Source organism: Trichomycterus rosablanca, chromosome 1 (genome assembly GCF_030014385.1).
Source record: "Trichomycterus rosablanca isolate fTriRos1 chromosome 1, fTriRos1.hap1, whole genome shotgun sequence".
Classification (NCBI taxonomy): Eukaryota; Metazoa; Chordata; class Actinopteri; order Siluriformes; family Trichomycteridae; genus Trichomycterus; species Trichomycterus rosablanca.
Window position 1 is genome coordinate 76355809 of NC_085988.1, and position 26092 is coordinate 76381900.

The 26092-nt window shown below is 38.3% G+C and overlaps 1 protein-coding gene across 1 annotated transcript in view; it reads left to right on the forward strand.

Moving 5' to 3' along the window:
• Nucleotides 1-224: 224 nt before the first annotated feature.
• The window catches only part of phf21b (PHD finger protein 21B), a 206519-nt gene continuing 180651 nt past the window's right edge, over nucleotides 225-26092 (forward strand). The window contains exon 1 of the mRNA XM_063006698.1: nucleotides 225-551. Coding sequence (XP_062862768.1) covers nucleotides 498-551 — 54 coding nt within the window. The 5' untranslated portion in view covers nucleotides 225-497. The remainder of the gene's footprint in view (nucleotides 552-26092) is intronic.

Genomic DNA, 26092 nt, shown 5'->3' on the forward strand with positions numbered 1-26092 from the left:
TGTGTGTGTGTGTGTGTGTGTGTGTGGAGGAGGGGGGAGTTCCGTTCTTCTTTCACAGCTTCATCCGGGAACTTCCGAATTAGCATTGACAACCGAAGCGCAACTTTTTTCCTCAGGCAAAGTGAAATCCAGCCGCGGACTCGGACAAAAATATAGTCCCCCCCTTCTTTTTTGATCCAAAATTAGCTAAAAAAGAAAAAGAATCGTATCGACGGATTATCGGGGAAGGGTCTGAAGTGGTGCTGGGTGAAGTGGATGTGTCCGAGCGGCGACATCTTTCCTGTGCTGGGTGTTTGAAGCACTTTGTGTGTGGTGGTGAAGTGAAGTGAGAGATGAGAGCTGCTGGTCAGTAAAGAAGATAGAACTTGCTTTTGGCGGCCTGACTTCTTGTTTGCGCCGCTTAAATCAGGGGTTTTAAATCGGAAAAACGTCGGATTGCACGGAAACTTTATTTGATCGTATCGAAAGTGGGAGAAAAGTGATTTTGAAGTCCGAACATGGAACTACAAGGCCTGCAAGAGGCGTTGAAAGTGGAGATCCAATGTCATCAGGTAAGTGAAACATCAGCCGCAGCCGCAGGTTTTATTCTAGCGCCTATAATAAAGCGAGCGCGCCGGGAGAGAAACACGCACAGTGATGGGATTCATTAAACGTAACGAAGGCTACATTTCTGCTGTCTTAATGTTGCACTTGGTTGTCTGGTGTCGCTTTTTAAATCTTGTTTAAGTTGTTCTTACTGATGTACTTTTTATTCCTGCTGATGTTCGCTTATTCTTCTAACAAACAAGCATTTGTAGGAGTGAGATAATGCGGTGTTTTGTGTGTATCGAGATCAGGACGAGACTTGAATATTTATGAGGAGTCGCTGTATGTGCTTCGCTTTGTTCCTCCCTGCTGGAACTTGAACACTTTTTTTGGCTTGATCCATCTTCCTCTGATTAAAGGAACTAGTTGCTCAGATGAAGCAAAAGTCTTGAAAGATAACTGTTTTTAAACCTTATGCAAAATAAGAAAGAAATAAAAGCAGTGCGTGAACTTGGTTCAGTCTGTCTTGATTTGCATCGTCCCGTATGAAGTTACAGTCCATCAAAGCGAGGTTTTTCTCTGCTTTGTCACTTTATTAAACAAATGTAGCTTTGACATGTTTGGGATTCAACTTTTAGACAACATGTGATTTGTTTCACTTGCTGTTTAGGTCCACTTTGTTAGGCGAATCTATTCAACTGAAGAATGTAAAACATTAAGGTAAAGCATTAGTCCAGGACATCATTTTAAAACAGTATGTTTAGCACACTGCTATCTGGTACAGAATTATATAGAGACAGCATGTCTATAGATGTCTAAGTTTGTGTTGTCAACCTGTAAGGATGTAAAACTTGTGCCAAACTCGACCTTAAAATACTGCCTTTAAGCTATTAACCTATTGTAGACTTAAGGGGCAACTCAGAATTAGAAAAACATCATGTTTCGAACCATATTTCTTTATTTTATATATATATATACCTAAACTGATAATGCAGCTTGCTTTCTTTTTAAGTATTAAAGTTACGTACTGCACCTTTAAGCAAGTATACGATAAGCAGACCTAGCGAAAACCTAGCCTTTCCTAGTGAAGCTATTCATCCATTTACTGACAAAGTTCTCTTTAAAAGCTACATTTTCCTCATGCTTAGTTTTAAAACGTTTAATTTCGGACAGTCTATATATATATATAATTCGAGAAATGTGCACGGCATAGCGTAAATTCTGTCATATCTACTTCATAGTCTTATTTCAAATACTAACGTACTAACTAGTGTAGTACTACATTGTGGATGTGTACTATTTAAAACGCAAGTATGTATGTGTGCTTGTTCTGCTTTTGGAGCAATTTTAGCATCCATTTTTAAACAGGTCGATGTTGTTTCTTAAGACTACACAAGGTTATAAAAGACATCTTTAAGTATCAAATGTTCGCTTTTTGACACGCCGCGCCTCAAAGTAACAGAAAATCGTAATAAATATGACATTTTTTCGAGGTAAATGTACTTATTGGACACTTTTATCAGCGCAGTTAGGTATAATATTGCTAATATTTAGCTTGGTCACATGACGACGTGGTAGCATTTGATTCGACACCGACTTTCACTGTTCTACAATCTTCAAATCAACCTACACACTTATACGATACGTTCTATTGTTTATTAACTTAATTAAAAGCGTTAAACTTCATTCATTTTTAGTGAGAGCTATAAATGCTGGCTAACAGCAGGTTTCAGCACCACGAACAGATGCCATAGGCAACGTCCCAAGCTGCATACTACCATACTAAGTAGTATAGTAGTATAGCACTCCGGTATTTGTCATGTTCCGTAATGGCATACTACTCAAACCGCAAGTATTCTCGGATTGCTTTTGAAACAGTTTCAGCATCCATTTTGAGTAGGTCGATGAGTTTCTTGAGACTACACAAGGTTATGAAAGACTTTTAAGCATTAAATGTTCGCTGTCATTAAAAATATCACACATTAGCAGTAAACTGTGAGAAATCTGAACACACATCGAGGTAAATCTACTTATTCGACACTTTTGAATGATCATTGTTTTGCTTGGTCACATGACCACACGGTAGCGTTTGGTTTGACCTCGACTTTCACTTTTTACAAGATTATAAGTAAAAGTACACAGATATACGATTTTTAAATAACTTATTAACAGTGAAACACGTTTGAAGAGCTGTTTTAATTCCTTGTAGCGGCCACACGGACTATGGAAGCTATTTTCAGCACCACGAACAGATCCCAAAAGCTATGTCTCAAACTGCATACTACCATACTAACTAGTATAGTACGCCAGTGTTTGTAACGTTACATTTGTGTCAGCTACTTAAAACTCAAGTTGTTTTTTTTACATGTTTAAGTAATTTTAACATAGATTAATATATTTGAGGATGTCAATGATGGTTTAAGGATGATATTTGATTATTAAAGACACTTATGAAGTACCAAATGTAAAGCGAATGTACTAAACACTGAAATTGCTGGTTAAAAATCTAGGTCATTTATGCTCTTGCTAATGTACTAATGTCAAATAGCAAAGTTTATTGTTGCTTTTAATGAATAAACATTTAACATTTATTAAATAAACATTAGCAAATGTTAATTAGTTGAGTTTTTGGTATAATTGATTATTTAGTCATGAAGAACAAAGTAAAAGCCACATATTAGCTGTATGTATTTCACCTATTGTTTAATGCAGTACTATTAGAACTTCTATTTTAGTATCTCAAGTGATTTTAATACTCAATATGGGTGGACGGCACGGTGGGTAGCACTGTCGCCTCACAGCAAGCAGGTCCTGGGTTCGATCCCCAGGTGGGGTGGTCCGGGTCCTTTCTGTGTGGAGTTTGCATGTTCTCCCCGTGTCTGCGTGGGTTTTCTCCGGGAGCTCCGGTTTCCTCCCACAGTCCAAAGACGTGCAAGTGAGGTGAACTGGAGACACTAGATTGTCCACGACTGTGTTTGATTTAACTTTGTGAACTGATGAACCTTGTCTAACGAGTAACTACCGTTCCTGTCATGAATGCAACCAAAGTGTAAAACATGACGTTAAAATCCTAACAAACAAACAAACAATACTCAATATGGTATTGATTTAAGGCAGCATTGAACTTATACTGCATATTGTAACTTAAATAGGTTTAAATAGCTAAAGTTCAAGTTAAAAGCATTTTTCTATTCTGCATTGTACTGTATAGTATTCTGCTTTTTGGTACTTTACATATTGACTTACTAGTTAAAGCAAAAGTACTGTATTATATTTGTAGCCTATGTACAGTATGTTCTTGTTCACTAAGCATAAAGGCTAATTACAGAATCAGACTATGCAAATATGAGACTATATAATTGTAGTTAGAACTTTTTGTATTAGATGACTGTGGGTGTAATGGAGAAGAAGGGCATTTATGTATATATATATCAGAATCTTTATTTCACCAAGTCCCAGATGTACAAGGAATTTCTCTTGGTGCAGAGAAACATCTAATAAATAATAAAATAAATAATAATAGAAAGGTATACTATATATATAAACTTATATATAAACATAGAATGAAACAACACCGCAGTGACATAAAACAGAACAGCATCAGACAAGGTGAAGATGTACAGTACAGTACACTGAAAACTTCTTGTACTTACTATATGTAAACAAAGAATAAACGACACAGCAGCAATAACAACAGTACAGCATCCGATAAAGTGTGCAATCCAGATGTATAGTACAGTACACTGCCAGACTTCAAGTATAAAAAGTTGTGCAATACAAGTAAATTTACAAGTAAATAAGGTGCAAATGTGCGTAAAGAAAGGATGTGGAAGGCACGTGTGATGTGCAGCATGTTTGTTGAAGTCCATGTGTATATATATTACGGTCCAATATTGGCCCAAATCACTGGATCGGATATCGAAAGGAAAAAAACGTGTAATCCGATCCGATACTGTTGCTTAATGTAAATGACGGTATCGGATTGGTATCAGTATGGGCAGATACTCAATTTGCAGTATCGGTATCGGACATGAAAAAGTGGTATCGAGACAGCCCTAATAAATAAATAACATTTTTTCAGCACCATGGAAAGATTTTATAGTCAGTGACCTAAACTTCATACTACCAAACAAAATAGTATAGTATGCAGGTATTCATGCTGGTTAAGTATGCTGATTTCAATAGATACATTTTACCATCAATTTTAAGAATTTAATAGTTATTTTAAAGTAAACAACACAAGTGAAGGCAGATTGTTTATCAATTGGTTACATTTAAACTGTATTGTTTTTTTAAACTACAAAGTTGTGAATCAAATAATTGTAATCACAAACCAGTATTACCCTACCAAGCCATAAATAAAAACAATAAAGCTGTTCATTGAGTATAAGTTATACATACTTTGCAGCCATTGTGTTATTCTTTTTTTCTTCTGTTTTTTTTATAGAGTTTGTTCTCAACAGGTTAATAAAATGCACAGTAAACAAAAAATATGAATTGAAGATCCATATACTAGTCTGATGTGTTTGATTTCCTGCTAAACAGAAATGATTGACTGTTTCTTGGAATGCAGTGTCTCAGTTTCAGCACTTGGACCAGCATGTTGTTTCACTCCTGAAATCTTGTATACATAGAAATCAAACTCTCACCGGGTAAATAATAGTGGTTCTAAACCTGGCCATTTGTGTGGTTTTTTGGGATTTAAGCGTGTGGCAGTTTGGGTTTGTTTCTGTTCTAATGTTTTTATTCTTTTCACCAGTTTAATAGTGGAAGCTTCCATTTTGTGAGAGCGGAGGGGGGAGGTGCTGGTGTTGGTTTTCTTCCTAACATGGAGCAAAAAAAAAAAGTCTGCAGCAGAAAGAGAGTTTGTCAGGGTGGGGGGATGGGGTCTCATTCATACACAACATTACCATTTTGATGGCTTTGATGCTGTTTTTGGAGGAAGCAGGGGGAGGGGAGTCTGAGAGGAATGGGGAGAAAAGGCGAGTCAGCTTTTATTGGCTCTTCCATTTTTACACCACGCAGGAAGGAAGTTGTTTTTCATCATGGAGTGTTACTATATCTGTGTCCGAAATGGCTCCCTCTCCCTGTTACCTACACATTGCAAAGTGTATTGCTATTTTAATCTCAGCAAAGTGTTTTGCAACACATTACACTTTCTAGAGAAAATGGTTCCACATTTGTTTGTGGCTTTTTTGACTCAAAATGATTTTCCTTTTCCTAATGCTGTGGTTTTTAAACTTTTAAAGCCACCCATTTATCTAATAATAAATACTGTACATGTATTTAATATATTCGTTACAAATTGTACTGTGACATTGTATCACATTGTATCACAGTACTGTGTAATCAGTAAGCATTGCCCTATATTCAAAACAGTGTGCTGATATCTGTTCATACTGTATACAATTAACATAATGTAGAGTTATATTTTAAAAGTACCAATTCATCTCAGGATCTACTACTAGCACCACTTGTAACATTTTCTACCATATCAAAATAGTTTAAAACATTTAATATTCATGCGATTTTGAGAACATATTTACTAGGGCTGGCTCGATACCTCTTTTTCATGTCCGATACCGATACTGCAAATTGAGTATGTGCCGATACCAATCCGATACCGTCATTTCTCCTCTCAAACAACTAAGCAGTAATAATACATGTCTCAATGCACCATGGTTAAACTAGCTATCTAAATAACAATGCTCAGACTGTGAAACTAATATTCTAAAGGAATAAATACAGAACCTACAACATCACACTTATACAAAACTGCTGTTTTAATTTGAACTTTTACACACAGAACATTTAGCAGCATTTTTGGTTTCACTTACGTTCGAGCTGTTGTTCACGTGACACATCTCGCTTTACGGCGTGTCGTTCAAAGTGTCTACAATTGGAAGATGTGGATGTCAATCAAACACGATGGACCAGTTAGAATTGATGCAGAGTTGAGATTTTCCGTTAAAGTTCTGTCACGTTTTTAGATGATTAAACACTGCTGGATTTTGAAGAGGACGTCTGTGGCTAAACGGGAAACGGTGTAGTTTGTTGTATTTCATAACACTAATGGATTAATCGTTGAGAGATCTCCAAGCCGGGACATAATTTATAAAGCGATTTTTATTGTGTTTAAACAGTGTTTTTAGATGGAGATGTAGTAGATGATTTTTTTTAAATGCTAAAAGTTAAAGTAGATCAGTGTGTTTTAATTTCTGAATGGCCGTTACAGATGAGTTGTAGATCAGTGGCACATGTTAATGATGTCATCAAGATGCACCTTGTTACGGCAGTTGCTGAGTGAGCTGGCAATAAACGGCGCTCTGTTGGAACGTATCTTTGTGTTTTATTTGCTTTACACACAAACAACGGCCTTATTTACATTAAGTGTTATTCACATTAAGTGTTATTTACATTAAGTGTTATTTACATTAAGTGTTATTTACATTAAGTGTTATTTACATTAAGCAACAGTATCGGATCGGATTACACGTTTTTTTCCTTCCGATATCCGATGCAGTGATTTGGGCCAATATTGGACCGATACCGATACCGGCCCTAACTTTTACTTTTAACATGTATAATGCTATTTAAAATTGTTTTAAGAGAGCCATTGCTGCATTAAAAATCTCAAACAGAATACTATTGTACTAAATAATGTGTAAACATGGTGCATTGTTATTGGTAACCTTATATTTTACTAATGTTCTTAACAATTAAAATATGACTTTTTACTGTAACAAATAACAATTACAATGTTTTTTCATAAAGCACTTTACATTAGCCTTAGTATAATAGGTGACTAATCTAGTTTACATAGGCTTTATTGGATAGTAATGCTTTCACAGCTCTATGATGTAACTGGTTGGATATTAAATCTATTTCTGTGCCAGTTGTTTTATTCCCCCTGCTTATTTCTAAACAAAAAAGTGTAGGAACTCTGTGTTTAGCAATGTGTTAATCTGATCTTAACCTTTGGTTGTAGTTTCACTGGTCCTTTGCTTGGTTTCTACCAGCTAATTAATTCACAGAACTAGTACTATAACGAACACTAAATTATTATTATTATATTATTGGTATTATTATTATACAACACTTAGTTCCGACCCAGTAATTTGATTGGACAAGAGGTCCTATTTATTTATGCACTTTCTCCCTTTTTCTCCCGATTTAGCGTAGTCAGTTTGACTTCTGCTGCTGTGATTGCGTTCGTGGAGGGTATATTGCTGCTCATGTGCTTTCTGACGCAAGCGCAGTCCTAGCGGACCCCTTCTTTACGCCCGTGCATCTGCACAGGTGCCTAGGTCCAAAAAACCCAGAGTTTTTGCACAGAGTTTAAAGACCCAACCCACTTGGTCCAGTCGTTTCCCCACCCAGCAGACATGGTGGCCAATTTGTGCCTGCTGCAGGCACTGCCAATTGTGCCCGCTATATGGCGCCCAGCCAACCAGTAGCAAAGCACCCCTGAACTCGGCGCTGGTGTGCTAGCGGGCTGATATAGAGTTTAACAGCACTGGGACTTTTTACTATGTTTCACTCTCTTTACAGATGTAATAACAATCATCACAGTTTAGATTGTACAGCAATGTTAAACACATTTCCACAAATAACTTCTAACGTTGAAGGAGACGAGAAGCCTAAAAAGTTGGAACAATGGAGCAATGTATTGTCTGATTATACTGACTCATCGAAATCACGCAAGAACCAAAGTGACTGTCAGCAGACTCTTATTCTCCCCTGATGCTCAATAAATGAAACGTACAAATAAATGTACCTGGTACAAAGTAGCCGACCTGCGTAAGGTGTAGACCTAATCAAACAGAGTAGTAGCTATCTAGTGTACAGGAATATGTTTGTGTTGCCTGGCAACAGTCCAGGAGTGTTTGTGTTCGCGGAATAAAAGAAATTATTAAGGAAATAATTAAATAGTAATTTGTTGTTGCTTATTACACTGATCAGCCATAACATTAAAACCACCTCCTTGTTTCTACACTCACTGTCCATTTTATCAGCTCCACCATATAGAAGCACTTTGTAGTTCTACAATTACTGACTTCTTTGTTTTTTGGGTGGTGGATCATTCCCAGCACTGCAGTGACACTGACATGGTGGTGGTGTGTGTTGTGCTGGTATTAGTGGATATGACACAGCAATGCTAATGGAGTTGTTAAACGCATCACTGTCACTGCTGGACTGAGAATAGTCCACCAACCAAAAATATTCAGCCAACAGCATCCTGTAACCACTGATGAAGGTCTAGAAGATGACCAACTCAAACAGCAGCAATAGATGAGTGATCGTCTCTGACTTTACATCTACAAGGTGGATCAACTAGGTAGGAGTGGACACGGTATTTAAAAACTCCAGCAGCACTGCTGTGTCTGATCCACTCATATCAGCACAACACACACTAACACACCACCACCATGTCAGTGTCACTGCAGTGCTGAGAATGATCTAATTAATACTCACTCTGTAGTGGTCCTGTGGTGGTCCTGACCATTGAAAAACAGGGTGAAAGCAGGCTAACAAAGTATGCAGAGAAACAGATGGACAACAGTCAGTAATTGTAGAACTACAAAGTGCTTCTATATGGTAAGTGGAGCTGATAAAATGGACAGTGAGTGTAGAAACAAGGAGGTGGTTTTAATGTTATGGCTGATCAGTGTAATGTTAACTAATAAAAAGTGCTTGTAAAACTATTGTATAAGACTCAAGGTCATGCTGTTATTTCTAATATAAGCATTTCCTCTTGTTTCATATTCTTTAATTAGTTTTATTAGTCTAATTGGCTAATGTTGGCCGAAACAGCCCAGCCATTGGCTAGATATACTTGTCAGTGCGCTCTCATTGCTGGTACCAGGCCAAGATAAAAATAGGAGGGTTGCATCAGGCAGCATCCGGTGTTAAAACTGTTCCAAGTCTGGTACGGAGTGGCCAAAAGTAAAGTATTAATTAGATCTAGTGTTATAACTAACAATGTGCTACTTGACTAAAAATGTCACTCAAACTGATTTAATAATTTTGCTCTCATTTTTTATGTTTCACATTTAATAGGCTAGCTTGGTTCTGGTTCTGTTGCCAGCTGTATAAAATATTTAAGCAAATCTACTTGGTAAAGTTATAGCCTTTGTGCTTACTGTGCAAGAAAAGCATTTCAGTGACAAACAGGTTTACCATAATTGTCTGATAGCCTCCGGAAGAACTAAGTCCATAGAAAAATGCAGTCCAGCTTTCAGTTCTTAAACTCCTACCTGTATTGTTTTTGTAATCTGACCCTCAGTTTAAGCTCACTTAATAACAAAATAGCATTTTCCAGCTTCCGTTAGTGTTGTAGAGTTTGACAGCATATACCGTGTACAGTCAGAACAAGTTATCTTACTAGAGAGGCAGGAAAAAAGAAAACAGCTTTTTGCAATCAATGCAGTTGTAAAGAAGAAATTGCTTGGGTTGTAAAAAGGCCAGTGAAACTTTCAATTCCCAGTGCTGGAATAAGACTGAATAAAACAATATTGACCAATCCTGAGCAATATGTTGGTGCTGAGCTTTGGAGATTTAAAGGCCAGAAAAACCATCCAGTAAAACAGACGTTAATTATAATTATAAGGTAAAATCATCTTTGTTTGTTTCATTATGGTTTTAATGTCATGTTTTACACTTAAGTTACATTCATGACAGAAACGGTAGTTACTCATTACACAAGATTCATCAGTTCACAAGTTTTAACGTCAAACACAGTCATGGACAATTTTGTATCTCAAATTCACCTCACTTGCATGTCTTTGCATGGAGAAAACCCACACAGACAAGGGAGAACATGCAAACTACACAGAAAGGACCCAGACCACACCACCTGGGGATTGAACCCAGGACCTTCTTGCTGTGAAGCGACAGTGCTACACATTGAGCCACCGTGCCGTCCTACAATTATGTATACAGTGGACCCTTGACTTACGAATTTAATTGGTTCCGAAGGGCTGTTCTTAAGTCAAAATGTTCGTTAGTTAAACCTGCTTTTCCCATAATAAATAATGTAAATAGAATTAATCTGTGCCAGACCTCCCAAACCACCCCCTTACCTAACCTTTCTAATGTCATAAATGGTCTTTTTTGTTATAAATACAAGTATATTTTCCCTTAAATCTTAAATTATAGAATAGACATTCCTGTAATAAACAATAATAAACAAAAATACACAGTAGTACTGTACTGTACATGAAAAACACACATCACATTTCAGTACAGTACGTGTTCTGTACCATACACCATAGTACATTTCCTTTCTTTTTTTATAAAATGTATCTACCAGAAACAACAATAACTCTCATATTTCTCTATTATTTCCTTCTTTATTTCAGTAGTGTTGTATTTTGTAGGTGTAACTGCATTAAAGAAAGAATACTTTACTGAGCCGAATTCCTTCTTCTCTCTCACTCACTGTCCCCGCTGTCTGATACACAGTGACACCTACTGGCAGGAGTAATTATACAACAACATATAGTAATATATTTTCCTCTGCACCTTCTTTGGGAACATATTCATATTGAATTTTACAAAATATATAGAAAACACCAAAAAAAAACACCGTCCGCTGTCCGAATGTTCACTCACTGTATATATAGCGAGAGAGAGATGGTTGGAGTGAACGTGTTCGTAATGTCACGTGTTTCGCAAATTTCGGGTTGGTAATCCGAAATTTGTTCGTACGTTAAGTTGAAAAAGATCGTTCGTAACCCAAAATGAAAAACTCATAACTCAAGGGTCTACTGTACTTGATAAAGCTGAAACATTCAGTGCACCACTCGTGAGGTGATTGTGATAGAAAATTATGAGTAAGGGGCTTCTTCTTCTTCATCACATATTGTAAGATATCACATACCCAGTAAGAAGGTTTTTAAGAGCACTGCGACCGAGGTCACGAAAGAGAACAGAACATGCAAACATAAACATAACAAGGACAAGCTATCACATCACAAGACCAGAATTATTTAGAACATAGCAGACTCTATGGCACCAATATGTATTTTCTTATTTTTGAATACGTTTCATGGCATCTTACTGATTCTCTTTATGTGTCCGACTCCGAGGAGGAGGGGTTGGCGATGGAGAGGGCGATAGAGGTATGAAAAGACCTATGTAAAATTAGTTAGGGGTTCTTACTGCGGTATGGTTAGGGTGGCCAGATTCATACTAACACAAAGGAGGACATTACACCCCAAAATGCCGGACATTACACCCAAAAGACGGACCTCATATTAGGAACAGGGGGACACATGATACTGCAACAGACAGAATGAATCCAGAACCCATATAACAGAGTTTTTGACCAATTTAAGCAAGAATTCTATAACAAATTACTGTTTTACTCACTAAATGTTGTGTCTACTTTTCATATTTAAGTCTGTTCCTCGCTGCTTCCAAAAGTTTATTCCAAAATGCATTTTCACAGCATTCTTGAGCATGAGAGTGAGTGATTGACTCAGGTAGCGGTGTTTACAGAACAGAGCAGGCGGGCGAAATTCAACCACCCAATCACAGACTAGCATTTAGAGGGCGGACCTTCTGCGATTGGCCAGTGGTAGCATTGTAAGCAGTAAAAGGAGGCTGTTAAACCAATGAAATACAAAGCATTTGTTCTGACATGTACCTGAGCCAATGACAGATAATATTAATCAAAAATGAAACCAGTTCACTTTAAGTGTCTGTCCTAGCGTTGCGTGAATGGAGGACTGGCAGTTGAAAAGCCGGACTGTCCGGCCTAAAACCGGACGTCTGGCCACCCTAGGTATGGTTCTCTGCTGTATGTAAGAATCCACAATTGTGCTTTCATTAAACTTCAATCCAGCTAAAAGGAATCTCTTGTGTCTGACTTTGCTTTCTGACAGGAAAAGTTCCACCACATGCTTTTGACTGCTTACACTTCAAACTGACTAGTTTTTACCTGTATGCAAAACCATTTAAAAGATCTGGATCAGCAGCTAGAGTTTGCTTCCAAACAGCAGTTAGCACGGAAAGCACAGTCATGAAAAAAGCATAATTTCTCAAATGAGCCCTAATACCAATTTTAGATTAAAATATCAAACATTCGTCATGGAAAAATTGCATTTTTCGCCAACACTCCTGCATGTGTATGCAAATTCTGTAGTCTCTGTACTAAATGCAAGCAATATATACACAGTGATTGCCAGTGATACTATGAAAAGCATGTCAAGATAGTGATACACTGATCAGCCATAACATTAAAACCACCTCCTTGTTTCTACACTCACTGTCCATTTTATCAGCTTATTTTATTTTACTTAGCATATAGGATTACTTTGTTGTGCTGGTATGAGTGCATCAGACACAGCAGTGCTGCATGAGTCTTTAAATACCGTGTCCACTCACTGTCCACTCTGTTAGACACCCCTACCTAGTTGGCCAAACTTGTAGATGTAAAGTCAGAGACGATCGCTCATCGATTGCTGCTGTTTGAGTTGGTCATCTTCTAGACCTTCATCAGTGGTCACAGGACGCTGCGCACGGGGGCTGTTGATTGGATATTTTTGGTTGGTGGACTATTCTCAGTCCAGCAGTGACAGTGAGGTGTTTAAAAACTCCATCAGCGCTGCTGTGTCTTATCCACTCATACCAGCACAACACACACTAACACACCACCACCATGTCAGTGTCACTGCAGTGCTGAGAATGATCCACCACCCAAATAATACCTGCTCTTTAGTGGTCCTGGGAGAGTCCTGACCATTGAAGAACATCATGAAAGGGGGCAAACAAAGTGTGCAGATAAACAGATGGACTACACTCAGTAATTGTAGAACTACAAAGTGCTTCTATATGGTAAGTGGAGCTGATAAAATTTACAGTGAGTGTAGAAACGAGGAGGTGGTTTTAATGTTATGGCTGATCAGTGTATATTGTAATATTAATATCATTTTATCATATCTCCCAGCACATTCATTTCACATGAGACTAGTGTTGCAGCTCCAGACTTAAGGAACTGAAGTAGTCCAAGTGATAGAGAAAGAGCTGTCCCCCTCCTGGGTGATGAGTGAAAACATGAAATCCATCTACAGTTGGTTCTACATTTTTGGCAATCTTTTTTAAGTGATGCAACAATGCGCAAGCAGTCCAGATTTTTACCATGTTGTTCTTTTATCTACTTAGTAATGCTGTTCCTTATTGCCTTACGCCATTACTTCAGATCTCAGTGCAATACAACTGTATTTCATTTAGAAAAACTGTCACGATCAATATAAATATAAAAATTTCCGTCAGTATACTGATTGGAAATGGTGCCCCAAATGTTTGTTAGATGTACAAATTGGAAGAATTAAAAAAGCTAATATTACCATTTTTACTTTATTGCTATCCTGAGCTCATCCTGAATTGCTTATGTATATTATCTGCGCTTGGCACAGCGGTTTGTTATGCTAGCCCATTATTGGTTAATTGGGAGTCGAGCCTACATCTAGACATGATTGTCTGTGTCCAAGGGGGGTTTGAATTGCTGCCCTCTTAGGGGTGTGTTACTACATTGCGCCCAGTGTTTCTGGTGAAACCGGACCTACTGCAACAGTGCAACCCTGACCAGGATAATCATACATCTTTTTGTTTTGTTTTGTTTGCATTTTGTTTCTGCATTTCCCCCCCTTTTCCCCCTTTTAGCGCATCCAATTGCCCTCTCCACCAATGCCAATCCCTGCTCTGATTGAAGAGAACGAAGCTAACCCATTCCCCCTCCGACACGTGGGCAGCAGCCGTATGCATTTTGTCACCTACACTTTGACGAGTGCAATGTGGATCAGCACTGTGTATGGAGAAACACACCCTGACAGCACTCTTTTCCCATCTCTGTGCAGGTGCCATCAATCAGCCAGGAGAGGTTGTAATTGCATTAGTTAAGAGAGAGACCCTATCCAGCTTAATCCCACCCATATCTGAACAACAGGCCAATCATTATTTATTTATTTATTTTTATTTATTATTTATTATTTTTTATTTATTTATTTGTATTTTATTTAAATTTTTTTTTGGATGCATTTTTCTTCCCATTTTCCCTGCCGATTTAGCGCATCCAATTTGTCTTCCACTGCTGACAGACTCCAGATTTGCATCCAAGGAGAGCACGCCGCTGCCCACGCCTTCTTTACACGTGTACAGCCCTCCTCTTCTCGGCCGCGCTTCCTGCACGGGCGTCTCTTATGCCAATCAGGGTCCTTACACAGCGTATGAAGACCCACCCACCCACATATAGTCCGGTCCCCACCCTGCAGATACGGTGGCCAATTAGTATCTGCTGCAGGCACTGCCAGTTATGCTCGCCAGATGGCGCCCAGCCGACTGGTAGCAACACCGAGCCTCGAACACGGGAGTTCAGAAACTCGGTGCTTGTGCGTCAGCGGAATATCCCGCTGCGGATGATCATATATCTTAATCATAATTCAGCAAAGACGTGAACACAATAGATATAGACAATAGAATAGATATTATTGCTTTGCGTTAAGTATTTCAGTTGTTTGTGGTCCCACCACCACCCTGATCAGAACAAAGAAGTTATTCAAAACAAATGAATAAACACAGAAAGATATAAAAATACATTTAAAAACGTACTATTCAAAGAAATGTCATTTTTAAATAAATGCCAAGAAATCAACTGCATACAGTATCTAGATTAGCTTGTATGTTTTTGCAAACAAGCTATTCAGCTTCTTGTCAGGAGCAATTTATGTACATGATGAGATTTCAGAGGGAGGCAGCTTGGCTCTTAGCAGGTCCCTGATTGGCTGCTCTGACCAGCTGCAGCTGCATTGATTTGGTTGGATTGAGTTCAGGGGTGAGCATGGCTGGGCCAGCATGTTCCTGCTGTTCCTCCTGCCAAAACCGAGTACTGCAATCACACACTGATGATTGTTAAGCTCGAGGCTTTTTATCTTTAAGGCAACCTACTATGAATGATATGAGTTTTTCAATGCTATTGATTTGGTATTTTATATAAATCACTTTAAAACTACAATAAAAACATATAATTAATAACTAAAAATCTATAGTTATTTTAATTCTTTTTTTATATATTTCTCCCTTTTTAGCGCGTCCAATTGGCCGATTGCGTCATGCTTTCTCTCCACCAATGCCGATCCCTGCTCTGATTAAGGAGAACGAAGCTAACCCACACCCCCTCCGACACATGGGCAGCATGCCGTATGCATCTTATCACCTACACTTTGACGAGTGCAGTGCAGCTCAGCGCTGTGTATGGAGAGACTCACCCTGAGAGCACTCTTTTCCCGTTTCTGTGTAGGCGCCATCAATCAGCCAGCAGAGGTCGTAATTGCACCAGTCATGAGAGAGAGACCCCATCCGGCTTAGTCCTGCCCATATCTGAACAACAGGCCAATCGTTGTTTATGTGGCCGCTCAGCCTACCCGGCAGGCAGAGCTGAGGTTCGATACGATTTTTTAAGATCCCAGCTCTGGTTGCAGCGTGTGTTTTTACCTCTGCGCCACCTGAGCGGCAAAATCTATAGTTATTAATTTCGTGTTTGAGGTGGTGTTTTATTAAAAAAGATAATAAAATTAATTCCTTCATTTATTTATTTCAGGTATCAACTAAGATAAACTAAAACCTACCCAGAAACACTGGTTGCATGGCAGGCATATACCCATCCACTTACTTTTGCCTACTGGCTATTTAAAGCAACCACTTTAGATTCTGCTTATGTTTGGAAGGTACCAGCAAGAAACCCATTCAGTCACAAGAAAAAAAAAACATAGAGAAATACTTACAGAGGCAAAGATCGAACCTTTAGGACCTTTTTTCATCTCTGTAGACCAGGGGTGTCGAACTCATTTTCACCGAGGGCCACATCAGCATTATGGTGGCCCTCAAAGGGCCGATTGTAACATATTCTGCTGTGATTGCAGTCTGTTGTTTTTCTTGGAGGCTGAATTCTGCATTTATATTGTCCTCCTTTACCACAGACACGGCCTCATAACACAAAAGACGCACCGGTTTCTCTTCCTGAAGCACAAACTTTTATTCACTTTCATTAAATTTCCTCCTTCTGCTTCATTTTCTTACTTATCTTCTTGTACATTTTGGGATTATGTGTAAATATTTCTTAACATCATCTACTGGCGGGATGTGTCACTTTGCAGGTCACAAAATCAGCATGCGTTTTGAGAAATGCAGTTTATTTAGGATTTTACAGTGTATTTTAAGACAATTGTTCTGCCCTCACTAATAGTGTATCCCCCTTTCTCAGCTAGACAGACAGACAGACAGACAGACAGCTCCCTTCAGAATACAGTCGGTTTATTTGCTTCCCAGCTGTGTGATACACTGTGTGCATCAAAATGAAGTAAAAATACAAACAATAAAAACAATAAAGAACTCAATACAGTAAAAGCACACAGCTGTAGTCAAGTGTTACATCTGGTACAATATGAGATTTAACCAAACGTAAAATAGCGCTAACGAGTTAGCATTTTGTGTAAGAATACTAATTGCTATAGTAACAGTAACAATTGTATTTAATTACAGTACATTTGTAACTAAAACGCTGTGATATACTCACTAAACATTTACAAACAACTGAGAATATAAACGCCACTACTTACAGACAATGCTTGGGTATTATATTGCAAGATAATTATTTGTATTTATTATTATTGTTTACATTACTGACTACGCTACCCCGCGTTCTTTTGCCGTAAGTCACATGGCTTCTCAGCGAAGCTCAAAGTTAGTTGCCATGACTACGATGTCAGCAGTTGCCGTTTAAAGGTGCAGGTGTCCCATTAAATTATAAGTGCGTCTCTGTAACGACTCGAACCATCACAACAATCGTACAGTGGTTTAAGCTCTCGCGGGCCACAGAAAAAGACGTGGCGGGCCGGATCTGGCCTGCGGGCCTTGAGTTTGACATCCCTGCTGTAGACTCTCATGTGCCCCTGGAACATGCTGTCACTGACCGCTTCTTTTCACCTGCTAGGGGCGTGGTCTTACAGACTACAGAATCATGTATGGAGAGTCATGTCCTATAATCTGCTATCAACCGCCTCTTGTGCGGAGGCTGTTGAACTCAGATCTCAGCAGTGGTGGGATAGCGCATTTGTAAAATCCAGTTCTCCAGGTCCCATCATGCCTCTCTCTCTCACTCACTCATTCACTCACTCACTGGGTGCTGGTGTGCTGGAGCCTATCCCACAGTAACACCCTGGATGGGGCGCCAGTCCATCGCAGGGCAGACACACATACATACATACACACACACACACACACACAATCACCTATAGGGCAATTCAGTGTCTCCAATTAACCTGACTGCATGTTTTTGGACTGGAGGAAACCGGAGCTCCAGAAGGAAACCCACGCAGACACGGGGAGAACATGCAGACTCTGCACAGAAAGGACCTGGACCGGCCCACCTGGGGATCGAACCCAGGACCTTTTTGCTGTGAGGCGACAGTGCAACCCACTGAGCCACCGTGCCGCCCATCATGCCACTCTTTATATCAGTATGTATAATGTATCCTTCAGTTCTACATGTTGCCATCTTGACAAATTACAAATTGTTGTTTCCCCCATCACCTGGCTTTAAAAGTTAATCAGGTGTATACTAGAAGATAGCCTCTCTATTTATGACGAAGGGAGCATTCACATGAGAAGCAGCAACACCGCTAACCTCGGCACAAATCTCTGCTTTGCTCAGCGCTTGGCTTAAGTGCACCACGACACGAATATAACCAAGCAACCGTAAAACCCACTTTGAATGCATCTACATATATCTATTTTTAGCTGTATTTTCCTCACTGTTTCACTTTTAAACTTGTGTTTTAGCTCAGGGTTCTGAGAAATTGTGAGAATCAGCTATTCCGAGAGAGTCAAAAACGCTTATCCTGGTTTAATGTACTAGGAAAACGACACAGAAACACTTAACTTAATCTTAATTATTACTAGTCGTTTTTACTGTGTCATATCAAACAGTCTCATTGGCGGCGCTTTGGAAAGTGCAGCCCTAGTTTTTTATCTATTTCTAACCACCTCCTTGATTGATAGACCAGTAAGAAGTACCTCTTCTTCTCTACAGTACTAAAAACCCATGAATTTTAAGATGTGTTTATTTTAGGTAGCACTTTTAGGTAGACTCCTCATTAATTCTGCATTACTAGACTCTCTAAATTTCCAGATCAGGTGAGGGTCAAGGCTGTAAAAAGCTCCTGATAGGTTAGTAGTGTAGGGAGGGCGGGTTGGAGCCTGCGAGACGAATAATACACCATCAGTCCTGTGGGAGCCGAGAGCGAGTCCCCTCCAGATGCTCTTTGTGAATGGCAGCTTGTGCTGTGTGAAAGGTTACAGACATCAGGCAGCGTCTGCAACCACTAATGGGTTCTTCACAGTCCACCGTTGCATAGTCTGGAGTGGGAGGGGATAGAACTGAAACTAAGTTTATCGGGCCTGCTGGCCTGGTTACTTGGTTTGTTAGAGTGAAACAGCAAAGGAAGATGGGTGTGTTTTTAATGGAATAGTGTTGTGCAGAAGGTTTAAACATGGTGAAACACTTTATTAAAGGACGACTTCAGGATTTTTTACCCTAATCTTTAGCTTTGCAGTCCATGGGGATTTATTATTAACAGAAATGTCAACATGATTTACAGAGCTGTTGAAAAAATGCTGAAATGCTCTAACCACCTTTATAATACAAATCTTATTTCCAAAAAAGTTGAGACATTTGGTTAAATTCAATAAAGTGTTATCTTATCTTAATAAAAATAAGAATATGTGATATGCTAATTATTTTAAACATTTATTTTAAGTGAGAAAATTAAAAAGTTGTTAATGCGCTAAAAGTTTAATCGCGATTAAAAAATTAATCGAGAATAACATTTTAAATCAAGCGATTTTCATTGGGCTTCGTTTGTGCCACTTTAAACATACGTGACTGTGGTAATTTGTGCTGCTTTAACACAGCAACATTGTGTTTATACTTTATAGCAATAACACCGGTCTTTTTCCAGTTTGCGGTCGTGAGTTACAAATGACTCGAGCTGCTGCTGCTACATACTGTGAAATGTAGGGTATTTTAAATAATCATTTTTGTTTTCAAAAAGCATGAGAAATCATTACTAGACAAAATTACAGTTATTAATTGACGCTTCAATATCATCTTTGGTCAGAGCACCTTTGTCTCGCCGGGCGTCTGAGCGCACGGATACACGTTACAGACTAAATGACAACTTTGGATGGAAAGTCCATGGACTGTACACGTCGTGGGAACATCACAAACGCTGTTGTTAAATGGATCGCAATGGACTGTAGATGCTTTAACATAGTTAACGATGTGGGTCTATATGACGTTATACGTCTTGGACTTGGATAGTGGGTGTTTTTGGATAGTGGGTGTTTTTGGATAGTGGGTGTTTTTAGATAGTGGGTGTTTTTAGATAGTGGGTGTTTTTAGATAGTGGGTGTTTTTGGATAGTGAGTGTTTTGGATAGTGGGTGTTTTTGGATAGTGAGTGTTTTGGATAGTGGGTGTTTTTGGATAGTGAGTGTTTTGGATAGTGGGTGTTTTTGGATAGTGAGTGTTTTGGATAGTGGGTGTTTTTGGATAGTGAGTGTTTTGGATAGTGAGTGTTTTTAGATAGTGGGTGTTTTTGGATAGTGAGTGTTTTGGATAGTGGGTGTTTTTGGATAGTGAGTGTTTTGGATAGTGAGTGTTTTTAGATAGTAAGTGTTTTTGGATAGTGAGTGTTTTGGATAGTGGGTGTTTTTGGATAGTGAGTGTTTTGGATAGTGAGTGTTTTTAGATAGTGGGTGTTTTTGGATAGTGAGTGTTTTTAGATAGTGGGTGTTTTTGGATAGTGAGTGTTTTGGATAGTGAGTGTTTTTGGATAGTGAGTGTTTTGGATAGTGGGTGTTTTTGGATAGTAAGTGGTTTTTGGATAGTGAGTGTTTTTAGATAGTGGGTGTTTTTGGATAGTGAGTGTTTTTGGATAGTGAGTGTTTTTAGATAGTGGGCGTTTTTGGATAGTGAGTGTTTTGGATAGTGGGTGTTTTTGGATAGTGGGTGTTTTTGGATAGTGAGTGTTTTGGATAGTGAGTGTTTTTGGATAGTGAGTGTTTTTGGATAGTGGGTGTTTTTTGGATAGTGGGTATTTTTGGATAGTGGGTGTTTTTGGATAGTGAGTGTTTTTGGATAGTAAGTGGTTTTTGGATAGTGTTTTTGGATAGTGAGTGTTTTTGGATAGTGAGTGTTTTTGGATAGTGGGTGTTTTTTGGATAGTTGGTATTTTTGGATAGTGGGTGTTTTTGGATAGTGAGTGTTTTTGGATAGTGAGTGTTTTTGGATAGTAAGTGGTTTTTGGATAGTGTTTTTGGATAGTGAGTGTTTTTGGATAGTAAGTGGTTTTTGGATAGTGTTTTTGGATAGTGAGTGTTTTTGGATAGTGAGTGTTTTTGGATAGTAAGTGGTTTTTGGATAGTGTTTTTGGATAGTGAGTGTTTTTGGATAGTAAGTGGTTTTTGGATAGTGAGTGTTTTGGATAGTGGGTGTTTTTGGATAGTGAGTGTTTTGGATAGTGGGTGTTTTTGGATAGTGAGTGTTTTTGGATAGTGGGTATTTTTGGATAGTGGGTGTTTTTGGATAGTGAGTGTTTTTGGATAGTGAGTGTTTTTGGATAGTAAGTGGTTTTTGGATAGTGTTTTTGGATAGTGAGTTTTTGGATAGTAAGTGGTTTTTGGATAGTGTTTTTGGATAGTGAGTGTTTTTGGATAGTGTTTTTGGATAGTGAGTGTTTTTGGATAGTGGGTGTTTTTTGGATAGTGGGTGTTTTTTGGATAGTGGGTGTTTTTTGGATAGTGATTGTTTTTGGATAGTGAGTGTTTTTGGATAGTAAGTGGTTTTTGGATAGTGAGTGTTTTTGGATAGTGAGTGTTTTTGGATAGTGAGTGTTTTTGGATAGTGAGTGTTTTTTGGATAGTGAGTGTTTTTGGATAGTGGGTGTTTTTTGGATAGTGGGTATTTTTGGATAGTGGGTGTTTTTTGGATAGTGGGTATTTTTGGATAGTGGGTGTTTTTGGATAGTGAGTGTTTTTGGATAGTAAGTGGTTTTTGGATAGTGAGTGTTTTTGGATAGTGAGTGTTTTTTGGATAGTGAGTGTTTTTGGATAGTGAGTGTTTTTTGGATAGTGGGTATTTTTGGATAGTGGGTGTTTTTGGATAGTGAGTGTTTTTGGATAGTGAGTGTTTTTGGATAGCAAGTGGTTTTTGGATAGTGAGTGTTTTTGGATAGTGAGTGTTTTTGGATAGTGAGTGTTTTTTGGATAGTGAGTGTTTTTGGATAGTGGGTGTTTTTTGGATAGTGGGTATTTTTGGATAGTGAGTGTTTTTGGATAGTGGGTGTTTTTTGGATAGTGGGTGTTTTTGGATAGTGAGTGTTTTTGGATAGTAAGTGCTTTTTGGATAGTGTTTTTGGATAGTGAGTGTTTTTGGATAGTGAGTGTTTTTGGATAGTGGGTGTTTTTGGATAGTGAGTGTTTTTGGATAGTGAGTGTTTTTGGATAGTGGGTGTTTTTGGATAGTGAGTGTTTTTGGATAGTGAGTGTTTTTGGATAATGAGTGTTTTTGGATAGTGAGTGTTTTTGGATAGTAAGTGGTTTTTGGATAGTGTTTTTGGATAGTGAGTGTTTTTGGATAGTAAGTGGTTTTTGGATAGTGTTTTTGGATAGTGAGTGTTTTTGGATAGTGTTTTTGGATAGTGAGTGTTTTTGGATAGTGGGTGTTTTTTGGATAGTGGGTGTTTTTTGGATAGTGGGTGTTTTTTGGATAGTGATTGTTTTTGGATAGTGAGTGTTTTTGGATAGTAAGTGGTTTTTGGATAGTGAGTGTTTTTGGATAGTGAGTGTTTTTGGATAGTGAGTGTTTTTGGATAGTGAGTGTTTTTGGATAGTAAGTGGTTTTTGGATAGTGAGTGTTTTTGGATAGTGAGTGTTTTTTGGATAGTGAGTGTTTTTGGATAGTGAGTGTTTTTTGGATAGTGGGTATTTTTGGATAGTGGGTGTTTTTGGATAGTGAGTGTTTTTGGATAGTGAGTGTTTTTGGATAGTAAGTGGTTTTTGGATAGTGAGTGTTTTTGGATAGTGAGTGTTTTTTGGATAGTGAGTGTTTTTGGATAGTGGGTGTTTTTTGGATAGTGGGTATTTTTGGATAGTGAGTGTTTTTGGATAGTGGGTGTTTTTTGGATAGTGAGTGTTTTTGGATAGTAAGTGCTCTTTGGATAGTGTTTTTGGATAGTGAGTGTTTTTGGATAGTGAGTGTTTTTGGATAGTGGGTGTTTTTGGATAGTGAGTGTTTTTGGATAGTGGGTGTTTCGTGGATAGTGGGTATTTTTGGATAGTATGTGTTTTTTGGATAGTGAGTGTTTTTGGATAGTGAGTGTTTTTTTGGATAGGTGGTGTTTTTTGGATAGTGGGTATTTTTGGATAGTGGGTGTTTTTGGATAGTGAGTGTTTTTGGATAGTAAGTGGTTTTTGGATAGTGAGTGTTTTTGGATAGTGGGTATTTTTGGATAGTGGGTATTTTTGGATAGTGGGTGTTTTTTGGATAGTGAGTGTTTTTGGATAGTGGGTATTTTTGGATAGTGGGTGTTTTTTGGATAGTGATTGTTTTTGGATAGTGTGTATTTTTGGATAGTGGGTATTTTTGGATAGTGGGTATTTTTGGATAGTGGGTGTTTTTGGATAGTAAGTGGTTTTTGGATAGTGAGTGTTTTTGGATAGTGGGTATTTTTGGATAGTGGGTGTTTTTGGATAGTGGGTATTTTTGGATAGTGGGTATTTTTGGATAGTGGGTATTTTTGGATAGTGAGTGTTTTTGGATAGTAAGTGGTTTTTGGATAGTGAGTGTTTTTGGATAGTGGGTATTTTTGGATAGTGGGTGTTTTTGGATAGTGGGTATTTTTGGATAGTGAGTGTTTTTGGATAGTGAGTGTTTTTGGATAGTAAGTGGTTTTTGGATAGTGTTTTTGGATAGTGAGTGTTTTTGGATAGTAAGTGGTTTTTGGATAGTGTTTTTGGATAGTGAGTGTTTTTGGATAGTGTTTTTGGATAGTGAGTGTTTTTGGATAGTGGGTGTTTTTTGGATAGTGGGTGTTTTTTGGATAGTGGGTGTTTTTTGGATAGTGATTGTTTTTGGATAGTGAGTGTTTTTGGATAGTAAGTGGTTTTTGGATAGTGAGTGTTTTTGGATAGTGAGTGTTTTTGGATAGTGAGTGTTTTTGGATAGTAAGTGGTTTTTGGATAGTGAGTGTTTTTGGATAGTGAGTGTTTTTTGGATAGTGAGTGTTTTTGGATAGTGAGTGTTTTTTGGATAGTGGGTATTTTTGGATAGTGGGTGTTTTTGGATAGTGAGTGTTTTTGGATAGTGAGTGTTTTTGGATAGTAAGTGGTTTTTGGATAGTGAGTGTTTTTGGATAGTGAGTGTTTTTGGATAGTGAGTGTTTTTTGGATAGTGAGTGTTTTTGGATAGTGGGTGTTTTTTGGATAGTGGGTATTTTTGGATAGTGAGTGTTTTTGGGATAGTGGGTGTTTTTGGATAGTGAGTGTTTTTGGATAGTAAGTGCTTTTTGGATAGTGTTTTTGGATAGTGAGTGTTTTTGGATAGTGAGTGTTTTTGGATAGTGGGTGTTTTTGGATAGTGAGTGTTTTTGGATAGTGAGTGTTTTTGGATAGTGGGTGTTTCGTGGATAGTGGGTATTTTTGGATAGTATGTGTTTTTTGGATAGTGAGTGTTTTTGGATAGTGAGTGTTTTTTTGGATAGGTGGTGTTTTTTGGATAGTGGGTATTTTTGGATAGTGGGTGTTTTTGGATAGTGAGTGTTTTTGGATAGTAAGTGGTTTTTGGATAGTGAGTGTTTTTGGATAGTGGGTATTTTTGGATAGTGGGTATTTTTGGATAGTGGGTGTTTTTTGGATAGTGAGTGTTTTTGGATAGTGGGTATTTTTGGATAGTGGGTGTTTTTTGGATAGTGATTGTTTTTGGATAGTGTGTATTTTTGGATAGTGGGTATTTTTGGATAGTGGGTATTTTTGGATAGTGGGTGTTTTTGGATAGTAAGTGGTTTTTGGATAGTGAGTGTTTTTGGATAGTGGGTATTTTTGGATAGTGGGTGTTTTTGGATAGTGGGTATTTTTGGATAGTGGGTATTTTTGGATAGTGGGTATTTTTGGATAGTGGGTATTTTTGGATAGTAAGTGGTTTTTGGATAGTGAGTGTTTTTGGATAGTGGGTATTTTTGGATAGTGGGTGTTTTTGGATAGTGGGTATTTTTGGATAGTGGGTATTTTTGGGTTTTAGGAACCCCTGTTTTTAACACCTGTTTTTAGGAAGAGATTTGGGTAGTGGGTGTATTTTGGACATTCTCCAATGCATGATTTGTTCATATTCTCTTTTAATTTCTGCTCTTTACTCAGTAGCAGCTCACAGATTGTAGCCAGTTGTTATTATCACACTTTACAGATGCAGAGACCTCCAGCATATTCTAGGCATTGTTTTTTAATAGCACATGTACTGCTTAAGCTTCTTCGTATTTATTAGTTTGTTTGGATCTTCTGATCTGGCAGCGTGAACCTGACTCTATCCTGTAATTGGATAAGTTAGAGAAAAACACTGCAAACAGTGATGCCCTTTGTAACTCCATCCATGGGTGTCCATGGTTGCTATAATAGAATTGTGGGTAGAAAACAGATGAGGTCCAGTACATTTGGATATTTGGAAGACAGTATCTGAAGCACCGTATTAGAGAGCGTTTCTGCTTTTCTTCACACCAGAGGATTTTTCTGGGGCAACGTTCTTTTAGCCACAGCAGCGTTTTCCTCCTCCGTTTTGTAGATGCATGCAGAGAAGCCGTGCTTGCTTCACTTACTTTCTGTTCTTATTATTTAGTCCTAGATTTTCTCAGCGTGAACTGGAATTGAATTATTGATGGTCCTTGAGAAACTGCTTTGTAATTAGGACTCTGTAGTAAAAGAAGGTTGATGCAATGCACGATTCATTATAAAAGTATGAATGTAATAAACCCTAAAGTCAATCATACAGTATGTGTGACCATATCTGCTTTACATAGGCTTTGTTTTTGTGGTCATTTAAGAGCAGAATTTTTTTTCAGGTCAGTAAGAGTATTAAAGAGGAAATAAAGTTTCATACAGAGGCAGAACAATACACAAGTGCTTCATTAAATCTAGCAAAAATAGTGCGTTATGACACTTTTTTATATTGAGTTTTTATGTGTTTTCTCCCGACTTTTTAGCGTGTCCAACTGCCCGATTGCGTCATGCTTGCTCTCCACTAATGCCGACCCCCCCTCTGATTTGAGCCAACCCACGCCCCCTCCGACATGTGGGCAGCAGCCGTATGCATTTTGTCACCCATACTAGGCGAGTGCATATATGCGAATCAGCCTTGTGTACGGAGAGACACACCCTGATCCGCACTCTTTCCCCGCCTCTGTGCAGGTGCCATCAATCAGCCAGCAGAGGTCATAGTGCATCAGTTACCAGTAGTCCCT